The sequence below is a fragment of the Giraffa tippelskirchi genome, chromosome 12 (genome assembly GCF_054371585.1).
Source record: "Giraffa tippelskirchi isolate mGirTip1 chromosome 12, T2T-mGirTip1v1.2.pri, whole genome shotgun sequence".
In the NCBI taxonomy this organism is placed as follows: domain Eukaryota; kingdom Metazoa; phylum Chordata; class Mammalia; order Artiodactyla; family Giraffidae; genus Giraffa; species Giraffa tippelskirchi.
Window position 1 is genome coordinate 139,287,600 of NC_137286.1, and position 19,736 is coordinate 139,307,335.

Below are 19,736 nucleotides of genomic sequence, written 5' to 3' on the forward strand. Positions count from 1 at the left end.
GCCTGAAGTCAGAGGAGAGGGCCCCAAGCCCACTCTGACCACCTGCTGGACAGTCCAGCCCACCAGGCCTCAAGCTCTGTCAGCTCCAACCCACTCCCAGGCTAAGACGTGGACTATCTTAGCAGGCAACCTCTGTCTGTAATCCCAAATAAAGCAACTGTGTATGTGTGTGTGTGTGTGAGAGTGTGTCATATCAGTCACTAAGTCGTGTCCAGTCGACTCTTTGCGACCTCGGGGACTGTAGCCCACCAGGCCCCTTTGTCCATGGGATTCTCCAGGCAAGAATACTGGAGTGGGTTGCCATTTCCTCCTCCAGGGGATCTTTCTGACCCAGGGACTGAACTCGGGTCTTTTACATCTCCTGCATTGGCAGGCAGGTTCTTTACCACTAGTGCCACCTGGGAAGCACCTGTACTTGTGTTTATTATTATGTTTGTTTTCATTTTCTTAGCAGAGCTAGCCCTTCAAATGCATATGCTGGAGAACGAGTACTCTGGTCTACCAGGAATAGGACACCCTTGGAGTGGGGGTGGGAGAGGCCAGGGCTCTGTGAAGGGAGGCAAGTGGGTGTGTTAGAAATGAAAGCCCAGGCGGGCTGAGTTCCCAGGCGGGCGTTGCTGGGGCCAGCCCCTCTCCCTCACTCAAGAGTTAAGCCCTGGATTGAATTTCTATTGTGGTCAGCTGGGCCAAGTGGATTTTCAACTATCCCCTGCTAGAGAGATACCGCCCAACACCTACTTCCTTTCCACTCTCGGTCCCTGGAAATCTGCTGGAGATGCCCCCTTGGATGCGTCTGTCAGTACACTAAACGTTTCGAATCCAGCGCGGTGTTAGACCTCCCTTTGGACGAGGCTGGGGCCTTTGCTGCCACTTACTGGGCACAGCAGTAATGGAACCTTTCCAGATATCTGGCAGAGGCATTTGTTTCAGAGCAGATGACTCGCTTTTGAGAGGATTCGGTCCCAAGCTAGGCTGGAAACTGAAATTCACCCAGGGCGTTCCCCACATCTCACTGCGGAGATCATGGCTTGGCCGCCGACCCAAAGTGCCCACGAAGATCAGACAAGTCCATTTCCAGGGAGGCAGTTTCCTGAGGATTTTCAGTGTTTAATTCACTAATAATCAAGGAAACAAACAAAGCACTGGGACCAGACAAGGGTCCGGAGAAAGATTTCCATTTAGATTTCCAGAGGGATTTAAACAAACAAAAAAGAGAAACTCTCAGGACTTCCCTGGCAGTCCAGTGTTAAGACTCCACCTTCCAGGCCAAGGATGTGAGTTCGATCCCCGGTTGGAGAGCTAAGATCCCACACGCCTCACGGCCAAAAAACCAAAACAAAAAGCAGAAGCAATATTGTAACAGATCCAATAAAGACTTTTAGAATGGCCCACATCAAAAACAAACAAACAACAAAACGCCCAAGAAATGAGTTAAAACATTACAAGGACAAGCCTGATATGGACAGAGAAGTGGACATCTCTCTGCCTCTGACAGCGCTTCTTTACCAGCCCCTGCACAGTCCCCCTAGCTTCTATCTTTTAATGGTCTCTGTTCCCTCATAGTGTCACCTTGTGGCTTCAAGGACTTTCCTTGCTGTCCGTCGCCATGACAACGCACAATTTAGGGGGCTCTTGTGTGACCCTCAGTGTGCACCCTCCCCGACAGGTAGGCCTGCCTTCCCCCTCTGCCACTCCTCTGCACAGATGTTAGTCATCTTTCTAAAACTCTCATCCATAGCGTCAATGTCTCAGCTTAAATCCTTTCAGTGACCCCCTCACTGCCATCAGAATAAACTCCAGACTGTTCGGCATGACCTAAGACCTTTGGTGACCAGCGGTACCGACTTTCCTGGACTCTCCTCCTGCCCTTCTCCGACCCTCCAGCACACAAGCTACTTCTCAGTCCCTAAGGCACCCGCCCCCTCCGCCCGGCTGGTGGAGCTGCTCACTCCCACCTCCTGCAGCACACAGCAAGAGATTCTGCTGAAATGACTCAAAAAACCTTGGTGCATTGCCTACCAGACTCAAGAACCGCAGACTGTGCTAGTCATCTTCGCTTCTCCAACACCTTTAATAACATAAATGTCTGGGTGAATGGGTCATCGGGACTTTTAAACGGAGGCTGTCTTGTTTAGTTGTAAGATCACTTGAGGTGGACTCCCCTGGTGGTACAGTGGATAAGAATCTGCATGGGTTCAATCGCTGGTCTGGGAAGATCCCACGTGCCCGGAGCAACTAAGCCCGTGTGCTGCAATTGCTGAGCCTGTGCTCCTAGAGCTGTGACTCCTGAAGCCCGTGTGCCTGAAGCCCATGCTCTGCAACAGGAGTAGCCTCCCGCTCGCCACAACTCGAGAAAGACTGTACACGGCAATGAAGACTCGGTGCAGCCAAAAACAAATAATTTTTTTAAAAAAAGAAAGATCACTTGAGGCTCCAAATGAGACACTGTCTTAGCAACTGGTGAGACATCAAGTAGCTCTGTCACTGCATAATGTTCTGTTTCCTAAAGTGTCATATATGTACATTTATAAATGTCAGCAGACCTTTGAGAGTCATAAAAATTTCATTCTGCTACCTTACAACCCACCCCCCAGATTATACGTGACATAACAGCTTATTCAAGTGCAGTAAATTCTAATTAAGTTAAATGTTCAGGACAGTCAGTGACCAGACTCGTCAATTAAGCTCAGTTTTTAGAGAGATGGGAGGTTGGTATTACAAAGAGGTTGGTTTTTAATCATTTCGTAAGTATCACTGCACAGGTAAGGATGGAGAGACAGAGGGTACCCAGAAGACCAGGAGCAGCCATGTAGCCATGTAGGGAACAAGCGGCAGGGCCAGCTTCCCCACGAGTAAGAGGCTCAGCCTACTTTCCACATCGTATGACTTCACAACTAAAAACTGCCACCCTCAAAAATAAAGCGATGCTACTAGAGGAGAGGAAGCAGGCTCCAATAAGCACCCTGGTCACTCAACCCCCTTCGTGCCGCCCGGAGGACACTGGTCAGGGTGTACAGAGAGCTTCCGTGAACAGTGCTACCTCTGTGTATTCTCATACATCTAATGACAGCCCAGATTTTAGGGCAAATATACCCTCTGAATTACAGGTTAAGCGAATTTTAGGAAGGTTTCTTGCTTACCAAAACACCCAGATTACTAAGAGACAGACTGGGGCTAAAATCGAGAACCAGATGACTGTGTCTCAGGTCTTACCCCTATCTTGGTGCCTAGAGAAGTGAAATGTGAAAGTAGAAGTTGCTCAGTTGTGTCCGACTGGAATTCTCCAGGCCAGAATACTGTAAGGGTAGCTGTTCCCTTCTCCAGGGGATCTTCCCAACCTAGGGATCAAACCCAGGTCTTCCACGTTGCAGGGAGATTCTTTACCAGCTGAGCCACAAGGGAAGCCCACCCTGGTGCCTAGAGCACCTAGCATTCCATTCAGTAACAAAGCTTTGAGGAAGAGATGGGCAAGAGTAAGTTCTTTCATTTTCTAGTTGTCTGTGTCTTCTTTAAAATGCAATTTTAGTTGTTAAAAAGACCCTACCTTTGTGTGAACACCTAGTATAGTGAATAGTGAATATGTTGTTGTTTAGTCGCTCAGTTGTGTCCGAGTCTTTGAGATCCCATGGACTGCAGCTTGCCAGGCTCCTCTGTGAAAGGAGATTCTCCAGGCAAGAACACTGTATGGGTTGCTGTTTATTCCTCCAGGGGATCTTCCCAGCCCAGGGATCAAACCCACGTTCCTTGCATTGGCAGGTGGACTCTATACCACTGAGCCACCACGGAAGCCCAAATAGTGAATACGCTTCAAGTTAAAACATGTCCATTATTTATATAATTCCAATATCCCAACAAGGTTCCTTTCAGGACTTGCCTTAGGAAGGCACACTCCTCTGTTCACGTTTAAGGTGGCCCTCATGCGTGAAGGAGAATCTCACACAGACCCTTCTGTGAGCACCGTCATCACAGTGGTCCTGTCAGGGCAGCACTTCCACGCCTGGCATGCCAGGCAGAGTCCATCTTAAACAGTGGAGCAGAGGTTACGCCTTCCGGATAAAATGCTAAGCAGATGGGGAAGTCCTCACTGGAGGACTCCTGCCATCAGGGAACTTCACGGAGCTCCCTGAACTCGGCCTCAGGGGCCTCGGGCCCACACTCCAGGCACTGCTGATACAAGGTCGCTCAGGCCCATGCAGGACACTCAGCAGGACCTGGGCTCGGCCAGGCAGAGGGGTGGACATGGCAGGACCCGTTCAGGTTGCAGGAACCACAGAGTGTGTGCCTCTTGTTGTTTAGTCAGTAAACTCTTTGCAACCCCATGGACTGATCAAAGCCCACCAGGCTCCTCTGTCCACAGGATTCTCCAGGCATAAATACTGGAGTGGGTTGCCATGCCCTCCTCCAGGGGATCTTCCTGACCCAGGGACCAAACTCACATCTCCTGCATTGGCAGGTGGATTCTTTATCACTGAGCCAGCAGGGAAGCCTCAAGCGTGTGCCCAGTAATATGTTAAATAGCATCTGATAATTCTGAGGCCAAAACCTTGGTTTTCATTTTCTTAAAGGACTTTGGGGTTTTGTTTTTGCATGTGGACATGCTTCCCCCTCGTTTCCCTCATCCACCACCCTGAGTTAGGCTTTTACGACCTCAAAGGCAGCTGGTGTTGAGATTCCAAATCCATCCATTTATTCAAGACATATTAAGTGCTTACCATGGATAAAAACACTGTCATAGGAACATCGCAAATGCAAAGGTGAATTTTTTAAAAAACAACTATGATTTATAATAAAAACCCAGTGACTATAGTTTGCCACTCTCAAGGAGATTTTATTTTCTATTTGGGGAGAGAATAATAAAGTCTTATACTCACAAATAACTATAATAAAGAATGATTTTCAATGAATGCTAGAGATACAGTATAAATAACCCTCCACCTGCTTGCACTGTCTGAAGATTTCATCTTGCTTCAAATCTTCCCCTATCAATGCCTGTTAGTTGTGTTTAATAACCTAAGACATGTACGTTAATCACACAGATAGAAGTATCCTTTTACCCTTCATTGGTTACCCGTATGGTCTGTGCTCACACAGTTCCACCCATTATGGAAGTGTCATAATTCAGATCTATTTAAAATGTGAGCAAAAAAAAAAAAAAAAAACACATTGTTTTTAAAAAGCAAAGAAGATTTGAGAAAGAAAGAGAGAATGAGAGGGAGAGAAGGGAGGGAGGGAGGGAAAGGGAAAGCCACTCAGTCGTGTCCGACTCTGCGACTTGTGGACTATACAGTCCATGGAATTCTCCAGGCCAGAAGACTGGTGTGGGTAGCCTTTCCATTCTCCAGGGGATCTTCCTGATCAAGGGACTGAATCCAGGGCTCCCGCATTGCAGGTGGATTCTTTTTTTTTTTTATGTATTTATTTTAGTTGGGGGCCAGTTACTTTACAATAATGTAATAGTTTTTGCCATACATTGACACGAATCAGCCATGGGTTTACATGTGTTCCCCTTCCTGGACCCCCCACCCACCTCCCTCCCCATCCCATCCCTCTGGGTCATCCCATTGCCCCGGCCCTGAGCATTTGTCTCATGCATCGAACACGGAATGGTGTTCTGTTTCACATATGATAATATACATGTTTCAATGCTATTCTCCCAGAACGTCCCACCCTCACCTTCTCCCTCAGAGTCCATAAGACTGTTCTATGCATCTGTGTCTCTTATTCTGTCTCGCATACAGGGTTATCGTTACCATCTTTCAAATTCCATATATATGCATTAGTATACTGTATTGGTGTTTTTCTTTCTGGCTTACTTCACTCTGTATAATGGGCTCCAGTTTCATCCATCTCAATAGAACCGATTCAAATGTATTTTTTTTAATGGCTGAGTAATAGTCCATTGTGTATATGTACCACAGCTTCCTTATCCATTTGTCTGTTGATGGACATCTAGGTTGCTTCCATGTCCTGGCTATTGTAAACAGTGTGCAGGTGGATTCTTTACCAGCTGAGCTACCAGGGAAGAGGGAGGGAGGAAGGAAAGAGACTGTGACCTGATATGGGGAGGACATTGCTTTGGCGATGGACTACCAGATTCATATAATACCTTTTATCCTACCTGAGAAAATCGAATCTTAGACTCACTTATGCAGGTAATATTGTGAGTGTGTGTGTGTTTTATTTCATCTAGTTATTTATGTAGGTAATCTCAACTCCCTGCTTGATCATAAGTTTTCCTAAGTACCGATTGTGTTTCTAACAAAAATCATCCCATACATTTGCCTGCGTGGTGGGGGGAAGAAAAACCTACTTCCTCACCAAGATGTCTTGAGGAAAAATGAAGAAGATGTCTGAAGTACTAGGTAAACACAGAGATCAACCTGACAGATGTTTTCTCTAAGGGTTTCTGCAGGAGTTGCCGCAGCTCCCAGGGCCGCCCAGCTGCTGGGGCAGCATCACCCCACCTTCTGTGTGAATGCTGCAGCTCCCTAACAGAACTCAGAACACACATCATCACGCCCCCAAGAGCTGCCCACAGGAGTGCAGCCCAGGCCCTGCTCTGCTGAGGGATGGGCCTTCTCTGCCGGGAACAGAGCACGGGACCCAGAGGGACGCCGGGGGGCAGTGAGGAGGACCAGAGCACCCACCTGGGTGTCACATCAGCTGAACTGCGCTGGGTACAGCCCGATGGCCCAGAAGCAGGGGGAAGGCCTGGCAGTGGGCGAGGGCTCCACCGAGGAGCAAGGGTTGGAGGGAGCCTGCGGGAGGTGGGGGAGAGCTGTGTGAAGAGCACACCGGGCAGAGGGAACAGCCTGAGAAGAGGCCCTGGGGCAGGAGGCTGCCTGGGAGGCCAGCGGGGCTGCAGCAGAGAGCGGGCAGGGAGGCAGTGATCGACATGCAGAGAGCGGGCAGGGAGGCAGTGATCGACAGGCAGAGAGCGGGCAGGGAGGCAGTGATGGACAGGAATACGGCCACAGTAAGACGTCACTGAGGGCCTCTGAACACAGGCATGAGGTGATTGGACCTGCCGATCACTTACTTTTTAAAACATCACCCTGGCTACGCTGTTAGGACAGATGGGAAGGGGGCAAGGGCAGGACCTGGAAGACCTGATCGGATTAACCAAGGTAAGAAATGAAGAGGGCTGCAGCCATGGTGCTGCAGTGGAGGGCTGACCTGCCGCCCCGCCCTCCCCCTCCCCTGCCTTTCCAAACCCTCCCCTGGGCTGTTCTTCACCGGGCCAGCCTGACATTCCCTCCCTCAGCCCAATCCGCCTCTCAGTTTCTCTAATACCCAATCCTCTCCTCCCCTGTTCGGAGACAGAACTCTCTCTCCTTCCTGAACTCTTCCTGTAAAGACCCTTCATTCCATCCCCACAGATTCCTCTAAAGAGCCTTGCTTCTGAATGCACCCCCATAACTTCCATCTTCAGCCTCTTCCTCACTCTTGGGCTTCCCTTCCTCGCTTGTTCTCTCTTCTGATCAAAACCTCCTGTTACTGCTCTGAGTCATGAGGATTCCTTTTCTCTGCTACCATTCAACGCTGACCTCCGTGCTCCACTCAGTCACTTCTTCAGCCCCAGCAGGAAACGATCACCCTAGGCAACGATGCCCAGGATGCTTATTGACTGGAACAACACGCCTATTCATTGGAAGGACTGATGCTGAAGCCGAAGCTCCAATACTTCAGCCACCTGATGCAAAGAGCTGACTCATTAGAAAAGACCCGGATGCTGGGAAAGATTGAAGGCGGGAGAAGGGGATGACAGAGGATGAGATGGTTGGATGGGATCACCGACTCAACAGACATGAGTTTGAGCAAGCTCCGGGAGATGGTGAAGGACAAGGAGGCCTGGCATGCGGCAGTCCATGGGGTCTCAAAGAGTCGGACATGACCGAGCGACTGAACAACAACAACAAAGACAACAATGCCCTGCTTATCAATACCGAGGACCACTCCTGCACCTCAACAGCAGGAGTGCAGGGCCACTGGCTCTTTCTGCCTGCCTTCTTCAAAGCCCTCTTGCTGCCTTCCAGGGCCCCTCACTTTGCTGGTCCTTCTCCTACTTTCTGTCTGATTCTCACTTCCCTTCCTCCTAGGTGAAGGTGCTCCCCGAGATCCAGTCCCTTGAGGGCACCCTCAAGCTCTCTGACTGCTGTATCATATTTCTATGGGTGAGCCCAGATCAGTAACCCTGGCTTGGCTCTTAGGCTGGACTTATACATTTCCAACCACTAAGGGTTTCCCAGGTGGCACTAGTGGTAAAGAACCTGCCTGCCAATGCAGGAGACATAAGAGATGTAGGTTTGATCCCTGGGTTAGGAAGAGCCCCTGGAGAAGGGCATGGCAACCCACTCCAGTATCCTTGCCTGGAGAACGTCATGGACAGAGGAGCCTGGCAGACAACAATCCATAGGGCTGCAAAGCGTCAGATACGACAGAAGCGACTTAGCAGGCACACAAGCACAAAGGACTCAGCACCTGGAATCCCACTACCTTAAACTTCCAAAAACAAATTTCCATGGAATTCAATTTGCTAGTCACATTCTCCTCCTCATTCTTAAGATTAATTCAGTAGCTCCTTTCCTAAGTTTTGAGCAATTCAAAAGCAATAACCCTGTCTGAGCCCTTTGCGCAAGCAGTATAACTATAAACTATATGCTAAATAAATACACTCTTCAACTCAGCTGATCAGTGCTGTCCAAAAAAAAATGAGCTCTTCTTTTAAAGACATAGTTGATGATAAAAAAAAAAGATAAAAAAGACCTGTCACCATTTTCCATTAAAGGCATTACTTGATGTAGAATTAAAATCCTTATCTCCTGAGGGTCTGGCCAATGTCGATTCAGAAACATTATTTATCCAGATTTTTCAGGTAGGTTCAATCCTCTACATGAACTAATATCCCAGAAACCACAATGCTCACGGAAATGGACATCGTTGGCCACTGAATGCAGACCGATAAAAATTTTGAGGAATTTTATCAAAAGACCACTTTCCAATAAAAAGCCCAAAACAAAGTATTGAGATTATTTTTTTGGCAGCATATAATAAAAAGTGAAGACAAAACACCATGAATAAAAAAAGTTCTTTTCAAAAGGACAGATGGGAAATGAGATGAGGGACGTCCAGGCCCTTTGTAAGTAGTGGGGCCTGGTTTCCTTTTTAGGTCAGTGGTTTGTAGATCTTTATCAGTCTCATGTAAGCCGAAGAGGAAAAGAAACAGAGGAAAAATAAAGATCAGGATGTTATTTAAAGGAAAATGAATTAACCACATTTTTTGATACAATGCTGAGAACACTCTAGGATTCTCCTGTAACTAAACATTTCCAAAAGTGAACATTTCTAGAGCTACCAATTATTAATAATTTTCCCATCTTCCCTTTTAAATTCTTTTGTTGAAGAGATCTGACATTGACGATACACCCTGAAATGTCAATTGAATGAGCACCAGAGTCACGCTTTGCCCTGACTTCTCATACAGCTTCTAGAAGACAACAATTTCAGATCTTTATGGCACAGAAATCTCATAACAACCTGCTCTTTTTTTTTTTCCATTGTGGCATAATATTCGTAACATAAAATTTACATCTCAACCATTTTTAAGAGTACAATTAAGTAGCATTAAGAACATCCTCCATCATGCACAGGGTTCTTTTCATTTTGTGGAATCGAAACGGAATCAAAAAGCTGTACCCATTAAATAATTACCTTCCTTTATCTCCTGGCAACCACCATTTCACTTTCTGTCTTGATAAATTGACTATTCTAGGTATCTCGTATAAGTGGAATCATACAATATTTGTTCCTTTTTGACTCATTTCAATTAGCATAATGCCTCAAAGTTCATCCACGTTGTAGCATGTGTCGGAATTTCCTTCCTTTTTAAGGGTGAATAATATTCCATTGTGCGTATATACATAATTTGTTTATCCATTCTCCCATCGATGGGCTCGGGTTTTTTTCTGCCTTTTGGCTACTATGGATAATCCTGCTAGGAGTGTGGGATATACAAGTAGTTCTTTGAGTCTCTGCTGTCAATTCTTTTGGGTATATCCTCAGAAGTGGAATATGACCTACTCTTTTCATATCTTTCTTACAAACTTTATGCCTCGTTAGTTTATGTCCAACACCAAAGCCTAACGTCTGGAGGTCAAAGAGGCACCAACAGAGTACCTGAGCCTTTCTCAAGGCCACAGTCTGGGTGGAGACACTTGAAGACAGAAAGCATGAGAAGCCATTACCCAAAAGCTCTAGACAATGTACTTAGGTGTTCATATACACAGTGCAGACTGTAAGTATTAGAAGAACTAAGAGAACAGGGCAAAAATTACTGTGGACTTGAACAGCCTCAGAAGCCATGGAATCTGAAGTGGCCTCATGGGTGAGAACATTCTAGAAGGATGGGAAAAGAGAGAAGATATTGCTGGGGAGGAGAACCTGGACTCCAGGACAGACAGAGAAGACTGACCCCAAGGCACCAGCGTCTGATTCTGAAAACACAAGTGTAGTCAGCTAGAGAGGGCTGTCTGAGCTTCAGCATTCCTGCCCTAATCTTGGCAGATAAAACTTCATAAATATTCTGACAGCTGAGAACCGTCTTTTTGAAATTCACATTGACTTCCTGTCTCTTGGGATTTTTTGTTTTAAACACTCTTCTCCCACCTTAGACAAGTAGATCCAACAACAAATCTTCTCTCCACAAGGTTCGTTCTCAGACATCCTTAGGGGCTGACCAATACCAACACAGGTCTACACGTGACCTGTACAAATTATACACACCTACAGTTTAGTAAATTACCATTCTGAATATATTTGACAGAATTTCACACCAAATTCTATTATCTTAATAGATAACTAATAATGTTTAACTGGAAAGTGTAGGATTACATCTCAACCCCCCTATGCGTTTTGCTCACTAGTTGACCCGTTTCCTAACCAACTTGCTACCTTGATTTCACAGGAAGTAAAATACTTGCCCCGGTCTAATTTGTTCCCTCTGCCTCTAATAATACAATAATAATTCTGCCCTCAAATGCAGGAACAGACAGATGAAATTCATGACATCACTAAGACATTTGACTGATTCAACCAACTAGACAGTCTTTAAAAGCATTGAGGCAATTTAGCAAGAAAGCATATCGCCTTCCTATACTAGGATACAGGAGGACTCCTAGAAAAAAAAACAGCAGCGTCCTAACTTCCATGTGGCCCATCGCAATTACTATGACGGGGATCAAAGCTGAAATTCAAGCTCCTTAATCTTTGAAAAAGCTTCCCCTAAACAGAACTTAACACTCTTCATTCAATCTTGGCTAGCAAAATGTCAATGAGTTCTTTGCTATTCCTAGAATATTTGTGTCTGGTATCCCCAGAAAAGTTGTTACAGGCTAAAGGAAAAAAGGAGTTTTTCTCAAAGTTTTAATCATCTGTTTCTACAACTGCTTAAACATCCAGGCTCCTTGTTGGTGAGATAAAAGATGAAGTTAAATTAAGTGTATCTTATTTCTGAGGTTGGTTTGCTTCTGAAGCAATTGGATCTCCCGTTTGCAAATAAAATTTTTCATTCTAGGCTGCAAAACTAGAAATAACTTTGTTACTTTAACTGATACTAAGAAGAATAGATACTAATACTTCATGCCCAGAGAAACTTGAGATAACCTTTAGCTTCCTCAGAGCACAGTACAGGAAAAATATGTCAACATGGAGTTTAACTTGTAATCATCTGATTTAACTCCTGTTAACAAATCTGTTGCCAAAATCACAGAGAAAAAACTTCATTCTGAGGTTTCCATTTATTCATCCTTTAGTTGGGTAACCTATTCTTGCAATGAGGTTTTCAAGGGCACTGTATCTGGGGACATGATTTTAAACCATTTATCAGTGGAACATCCCACTAATAGCCAATTTCATTTCTGTGGCATTCCTTCTTTTTCAGGAAAGAACTGAAGAATCATCATTTTCTCCACAAGTATCTCTCACAAGTTTGAATAAGTGAATATTTATGAAAATTCTCACCTTTGTTGTAAACTGGAAGCTCTTAAATTTGGTGGGGGGAAAAAAAACTTCAAGGAATATGATTTGATGATTGTTACTAACATGGAAGTTTCCAAAGACAATTGAGTACATAGATAACTGTATATATAGCAGGTGATGTTCTGAGGAATGGAATTAAAAAGAAGGTGGAGGGGAGGCTTTTTAATGTCAAGTGTTTCAATAGGGCCTGCTTGTTTGTTTGTTACAAGTGTGTACTAGTTTTTAAAATTAAACAACAAAGAACCAAGGAAGCTTAAAAAGGTGGAGGTGGGGGAGGTAGTTTAATTCAGGACAGATAGGTCTCGGATGATAACAGCATCAGGTAGAAAAGAAGGAAGCTCCAAAGTTAAATCCCAGGAGAGCAAGGGAAGTAACTGGAGTCTCCAGTGGACGGACGTGACTCCAGGCTGCCAAGCATCTAACACAGCTGGGGTTCCATCACTCCTCACTGGCCTGGGAGCTGCTTTGGGTCACTGAGCACAGGACACAGTCTGAAAGGCTTCAAGCAACCATCTGAAGAGCCGCTCATAACAAAAGCTATGCTGAGTCCCCTGCCGGCAGCTACTGAGCTCCCAGAAACAGCACCTGTCTCTGCATCATTGAGGTACATGTCAGGACATTCCTGGGTGTCAGGACCCCCAAACTCTTCTCAGTGAGTCCACGCACAGTTCAGGGCCTCTCTCCAGGCAGTCTCCCAAAGTGACGGCTTAAAATGACGCCTGACAAAACCTTCCACTGCTTCTGAGCCAATCCCATCCTTAGACTCCAAGGCACTGGGCAAAACCCCTAAAATCCTCTTCAAACAAATTTCCTAAGATGTAGGAGGCACTTGCGTCTACAGAATTAGCCCAGACTATGGACAGGGAAGTCTGGCATGCTGCAGTCCATGGGGTCACAAAAGTCGAACACAACTGAGCGACTGAACTGATAGCACTTCTATTCAAGATAAAAGATAAACGCTTGAAAAAACATTTGTGTTACATATGTATGTGTGTTTTATGCATATGAATATGCACATATTCACATATGTGCACACACATAACATATATTCATATCTGTGTGTGTACACACACATATATGTAAACACATATAACACATATATGTAAAAAAATACCAATAAAAAATCAAGTCATGAGGGAATGCCTGGAACAAGATAATGACAATAACTTTTCTCTCTTAAATAGCATCTCTTCTTTTCATCTTTTTAATTCCTAAATTAACTAACTCAACAATAAACCAAGAGACAGAAAAGAACTGTTTGTAAAAAGCTCGACCGCATGGTGCTATTTACCCTCACCTGAAAGTCATCATACGGGAAGAGCAGCATCTCCCGTAGACAGTCGTTCAGGATCTGTGTCTTCTTCTGGACGATGACATTTTCGTAGTCCAGTGGCTCAATCAGCTTTGGCTTGGCCTGGAAGGTGAAGAGATAAGCAACTGAAACACCTACAGATAAACGCAACTTCTCAAGACTGAACAACTTTATACATCCTGCATGTGTGCGTGAGCACTCAGTCACGTCTGATTCTTTGCAACCCCTAACTGTAGCCCGCCAGGCTCCTCTGCCCATGGAATTTCCCAGGCAAGAATAAAACTGGCTGAAGTGTGTTGTCATTTCCTTCTCCAGGGGACCTTCTCGACCCAGGGATTAAAGCCACGTCTCCTGCATTGGTAGGCGGATTCTTTACCACTGAGCCACCCAGGAAGCCCGAAGTGTAGGTCCCTTATCCATCCTACTCTACGTGTTTTTGCATTCTCCAACTTCTCTACAATGAGAGTGTGTCAGTTTTGCTATCAGGAAGAATGAAAAGCAAGAGAAACAAATTGTTTTCAAAAGAACAGAAGATACTTCCTGGTCCTCATGCTTGTTTGGTTATTTAAGTACAAAGGAGGCTATAGAGTCTGGGGGAACTTCCAGTCACATCTTGGGTCACCCCTGGCTAGGTCGGTCCCCTTCTAAGCCTTAAGCTTTGCCAGAGCCACCCTGCTTGGGGGGGGGTGTCCAGCCATGATCTGGCAATGATGGCCAGTGGCTTCAGCCATGACCATCTCTTCTTGGCCCTAGGCTTAAAACATCCACAGAGCTCAATATTTTATATAAAACTCCATGAAACTCTTCTCTGAGTCTCAAAATAGCCCTGTCTAATCTGATCTATCTGCCTACTTACATATGCAACACCAAAATATAGAGAAATGTGAGCTGGACTAAAACCAGGCCAGTAAGGGGGAAAAAGTACTTAAACCAGGGCTTGTGGGTGAGCCCCAGCAGGTAGGGGTGGCCATTCCTAGCATGCACTAATCAGAAGAATGAGGCAATGAGCTGGAGAAAATATGTCTTTTCTAGCCATTTCCAAAGTTGGTAAAAAATCTCATCTAGTTCTAGTCATTGCCACAGTGTTTAGTGATCACTTCCCACGTGCAAGGCACTAACTGAGCTAACTCAACGGTAAAGATACATATTCAACTAATTATATCACAGTATGCCAAGTGCTAAAGAAATGCATGTGCATGCATGCACACACACACACAGTTATCAGAAATAAATTCATTATATCAATAAATCCTTCACTGCAATATTATTTCTAAAACTATTTATAAAAACATCTGATATATACATTTTCAACAAATGCACTATATAGTAAAATGTCAATTCATATATAGGAAACATACCAAAGATATCTGGTATATGGCAACTAGATTAGGTATTGTGACTGAGACTGCCATGTGTTCCTGAAATCTGTATTCTTTCCTGCCAAACAGAGCTGGACTACATTTCCCAGCCTCCCCATGGTTGGGTGTGGTCACATGACTATCTTCTGACCAGTGGCATGTGAGTGGAAGGGATGTGGCCCACTGCGGAGCCTGGCTCATAAAAAGCCTCCGCTATAGACTGACTGACTGTCCTGAAAACCCATGTGTTGTAACCTAATCCTGAAAAACAATGAGATTTCAAAATCAGGCTTTGGGGAGGTGATTAGGTAATGAGGGTGGAATCTTCATGAACCGGATTCGTGTCCTTATGAGAGAGACCTCCAAAAGCTCTCCTGTCCATTCCACCATGTGAGGACACAGCAAGAAGACAGCATCCACGAACCAAAGTGGACCCTAGCCAAACACTAAATCTGCTCGTGCCTTGATCTTAGACTTCCCAGCATCCAGATCTGAGAGACAGCCTCTCTCCCCGGCTCCCTCCCTACGCCCCTCTGCCAGCAGCACACAGTGGACCCAGCAGTGGACTCAGGAGGCTGAGGGGAGAGTGCAACCCCAAGATGGAAGGAGTCTGGATCCTGAATCACCCAGCAGAAGGCTGCCTGCTTACAACAGCACTGAACAGCCTGTGAACAAGATCTAAAGCATCTACTATGTTATGCCATGGAAGTTCTCAACTTTCTTAATGAAGCAGTCAACTAAATGCTCATCTTTAATGTCAATTACTTGATTTAAGTAGACTCTACAAAAATATGCTGAGAAAAAAAACAGTGCCCAAATAAGTGCACATTTATTATAAAAGTATATGTTTATGGATGGAGATTAAAAATATATACAATCAAAAAGAAGTAAAGCTATCTTGTGAAAAGTATAGGTAATTTCTTCCTTCAAAATATTTGTAATGTTAAACTGTTTTTACATTTCAAAGAGGCCCAAAAAAGATCTGAAAGTGAAAGTCAGTCGTGTCCGACTCTTTGCGACCCCATGGACTGTACAGTCCATGGAATTTTTCAGGCCAGAATACTGTAGTGGGTAGTTATTTTCAAGTAAGAACTGTCACAGAAAATGAAAGTGTTCTCCAAAGTATGTTAATTCAACTTAGATAATTTCCCCTTTATTTCAGTTTGTTATGCTGTATACAGTAATTGGCCTACAGGTGCTTGTTGGCAAAATGGATGTTAATTGTCCACATTCAAATAAATGATGTGTTTCCTGCCCATGGACCGATACAGACAATACGTTTACATCTTAAGTGCTTTTAATGACAGCTCTCACCATTTGACGGAACTTGGACTTCTTAAATCTTCCATAAATGAAAACTATCAACATAGTCATAAATCACTTTTGCTATTTAGCACACCAACTAATGCTTTTGTTAATGAGGTTAATTATTGTTTTCCCCGAAGGGATCTTGGCAGTATTTAATGTAACGTTGTAGGTATTAGGACTACCTTGCTTCTGTGGGCCGCTGTTAACTTTCAAGGTGTTTTCACACAGATGATCACACTTAATTCACTGTTAAATTAATTAAACCCAGAGGCCATCAGTCAGAGGTGCTTCTAATGCCATAGGTGGCTGCCTACGTAAGCAAACGGAAATGCAAGTCTGTAAATGCCTCAAGGTTATGAAATCAAAACACTAAGGACAACCCAGCACCAACAGCCAACTAGGCTCTGTGCTGGAGCCAGTCGATATTTCCTTTCTTTGCTTCTGCGCTTTTCTTTACAGGAGAAGTCTCGCCCCAGCTCCTACCATCAAAGCACTCCCAAACTCTGGGAATTGGGTATTGCTCAATTCGAATCTAGTTTTGCTCAAACCAACTCTTGAAATGTTTAATATGCCTTAGGCTTCCTTTAACACCACGAAGAGGTAGGTATGGAAACATTACTCCATTTGACTGAGCCCGGGAACCAAGGATCACGAGTGGAGCTCACAGCCTGATGCTGACTGCCACCCAGTAGCCAGCAGATGGGACGAGAACACAGTCTCCCGTCGGTCAGAACTCTTCCTTCCCCAGGCTACCCTGTGAAGCAGTGCTCACCAACGCTCGACCACAGTACAAATGTGTTTATAAGAGTTTATAAGCCAACCTCTCTGTTAAAAGACGGATGGTGCATGTGAATCAGGAAAGTTCATAGGAGAATGGCAAGGTTTCAATGCCTACCTCTCAGGGAAGAATTAGAAATGAAGGAAATCTCAGGGAAGAATAACATGTCTTCTGTGGTCTCCAGGACCGGGAAGAGTTGACATGTGTACACACCCTTAAGTTCCTCAATGAAACGACTCCTGGAGACCTAACTGGGCAGAGGTTTTCAGCAACTGCGTGGGGCACCGTCCCCAACAGAGCCACTGACTCCAAGGAAAAGGGGCCAGAGGAGAGCCACTCACCTGCTACCTAAGTTATCAACAAGGCAGAAAGCTCTTTCATCACACACGGATAGCTGTCACAGTGCCTGCCTTCCATACATGGCTTTTAGGAGGAGGGAAGAAAGAAACCATCAGAGGATAAAGGCTAAGAGTGTAGACTGGTGAAGAAAGACAGGAAAAGGGCCAAGATGGAGATGGGGGAGAGGAAGAGACACAGGTGACAGCCACCTCAGGGTGGCAGAAGTAGCAGATGCAGAGATGGAGGAAACATAAGGGCAAGACAAAGACAGCAACAGAAGACACACACAAATGACAGAGAGAGGGGCTTGGGAGACACGAGGGGGCCAGTATCTACCAAGCTGTGGGTTAAGAGCACAATTGCCTATTTTCCATTCCTCTTTAAACTGATGATTCACTGGTTACAGCTGTTCACTGTTCTTCAGCTCCACTAAGCTTTTCCAGCTGGTCACATGTGTTTTTTTTTTGGTGGGGCGGGGGGGGACCTCAGCCTACCAGTGTAGGAAGCTGGCCTGCAGCATCACTGGTGATAGAAAACGACACACAAACAGCAAAACGACTCAATGGACATGAGTTTGAGCAAGCTCCGGGAGTTGGTGATGGACAGGGAAGGCTGGTGTGCTGCTGTCCATGGGGTCACAAAGAGTTGGACACGACTGAGCGACTGAACTGAACAGCAAAACGAGATTAAGTTAATTACCAGACAGCCAGACTCCTGGTTCAGAAGAAAGAGGCTTAGCACAGAGCTGGCTCACGACCTTGGCTTTAAAGGTCACGACACACCTCGACACACCTAAGCTCGGTGTTTCTCCTGGTGACATAACTCAAGAGTGTTGGACTGCACCCCACAGTCCTGCAGTCCTTGCAACCGCCCGGCCACGAGGCCAAAGAAAGAACCCGGAGTCGGTGACAGAGAAAATCAACGTTGTACTGGACAGGGACTCGCACAAGTCAGAGGCCAAGGTCGTGGAGTGACACCCCACCACGTACAGCTGACGGGAGGCAGGACATGACAGCCATCTTCACTGCAGGGGGAGGGCTGGCTATCAGTGACAGGGGGCCTGACATCAGAAGGGCTCCTCGGGTGCCAGGGAGCAGCTAGAACACATGCCCTGCAGCTCTCTGGGCTGGAAGTCATAGTGAGGACCACTGTTTCCTGTTGATGACTACGCACACTGCAGCCCATCTCGACTCAGGGCTAGGACAGTCACTAGCTGAGGGGTAGGGGGATCGGGCCAATCACACAGGGGGTTACTGATTAAACTTCCAGCTTAAGCTGGGGAGGCAACCATGCACATAAAGTAAGGCTGAGGCAGCGCCAGGCCAAGCCAGGATGTACAGAGAGCAGGTGAGTGGGCATCTTATGAAGCCTGATTATACGAAGGGCTATGTTTTTTTTTTTTCAATTGAGGTATAATTGACATATAAGTTCTTGATTTATCTTCAAAAGAAAAATCTGGGCCCAGAATCACCTAAATTGATGAATGACCAACGTTCCTACAACTGCTCCTAGGCCATCAGAACTACCAGGTTTTGGAACTCTGCACATTTACCTGCTTGAACTTTCAATATTCAAAGACACTTGTGTCTCCCTAGGCAGGATGGGGCTCGGCCAGTTCCCAAGTCGAGGATGTTTGGGACATGTCCAGTGCATGACTGTGCTTTCATAGTGTGTAAAAAGGGCAGCTCAATCTTTACTCAAGTCCATCAGCTTCCTCCCTCGTTTGGAGGTTAAAAGTTCATATCTATCAGATGAGCCTAGAGCCTGTTATACAGAATGAAGTAAGTCATAAAAATAAAAACAAATGTCGTTTACTAATGCAAATATGTAGAATCTAGAAAAATGGAATCCCCATATGGAATGTACCAATGAACCTATTTGCAAGGCAGGAATAGAGACTCATACATAATGTACAGACTTATGGTTATAGTCGGGCAAGAGGAGAAAGGGACAAATTGAGAGAGTAGCACTGAAATATACACATTACCATATGTAAAACAGATAGCTAGTGGGAAGTTGCTGTGTGACACTGGGCGCTTAGCCTGGTGCTCTGCGATGACCTAGAGGGGTGGGATGGGGTGGGAGGGAGGTTCAAGAAGGTGGGGAGCTGTGTATACCTATGGCTGATTCATGCTAATGTGTGGCAGAAACCAACACAACGTTGTAAAGCAATTATCCTCCAACTAAAAATAAATGCATTTTTTTTTTAAAGTCCTTATGTATGAACATTCATTTCTCAGTTACTGTGAAATCAGATAGGGAGAGGACTGTGGTGCTTCGAGGCCACAACAGTCTACAACAGTGGTTCTCAAAGCAGGGTCCGGAGAACAGCACTGTCAGCATAACCTGGGAAGCTGATACAGATGTAAATTCTGAGGCCTCATCCCAAGCCTGAATCGGAAGCTCTAGGTGGGGGGACCAACCATCCTTGAATAAGTTCTCCCAGGGATTCTGAAGAACATCTGGACTACCATGATGGCCCAGGAACTGTGCTGGAATTTGTAAGTTCAGGGATGAACACGGAACAAGACCATGCTGAGCTCCTTAATCTCCCTGAGGTTATGGACCCCCTTGAGACCGAGGGCTCCTCCCCTCAGAAATGTAT

The 19,736-nt window shown here is 45.5% G+C and overlaps 1 protein-coding gene across 17 annotated transcripts in view; it reads right to left on the bottom strand.

Annotated features, from left to right (window-relative positions):
- DOCK9 (dedicator of cytokinesis 9) overlaps positions 1-19,736 on the bottom strand; it is a 355,717-nt gene that overhangs the window by 216,110 nt on the left and 119,871 nt on the right. For 16 of the 17 annotated variants that reach the window (XM_081548917.1, XM_081548909.1, XM_081548910.1 and 13 more), the window contains one exon: positions 13,334-13,450. In XM_081548917.1, the coding sequence (XP_081405043.1) occupies positions 13,334-13,450 (117 nt within the window). Of the gene's footprint in view, positions 1-13,333; positions 13,451-13,724; positions 13,809-19,736 lie in introns of those variants that run through there. The other variant, XM_081548923.1, reaches the window with a different exon arrangement.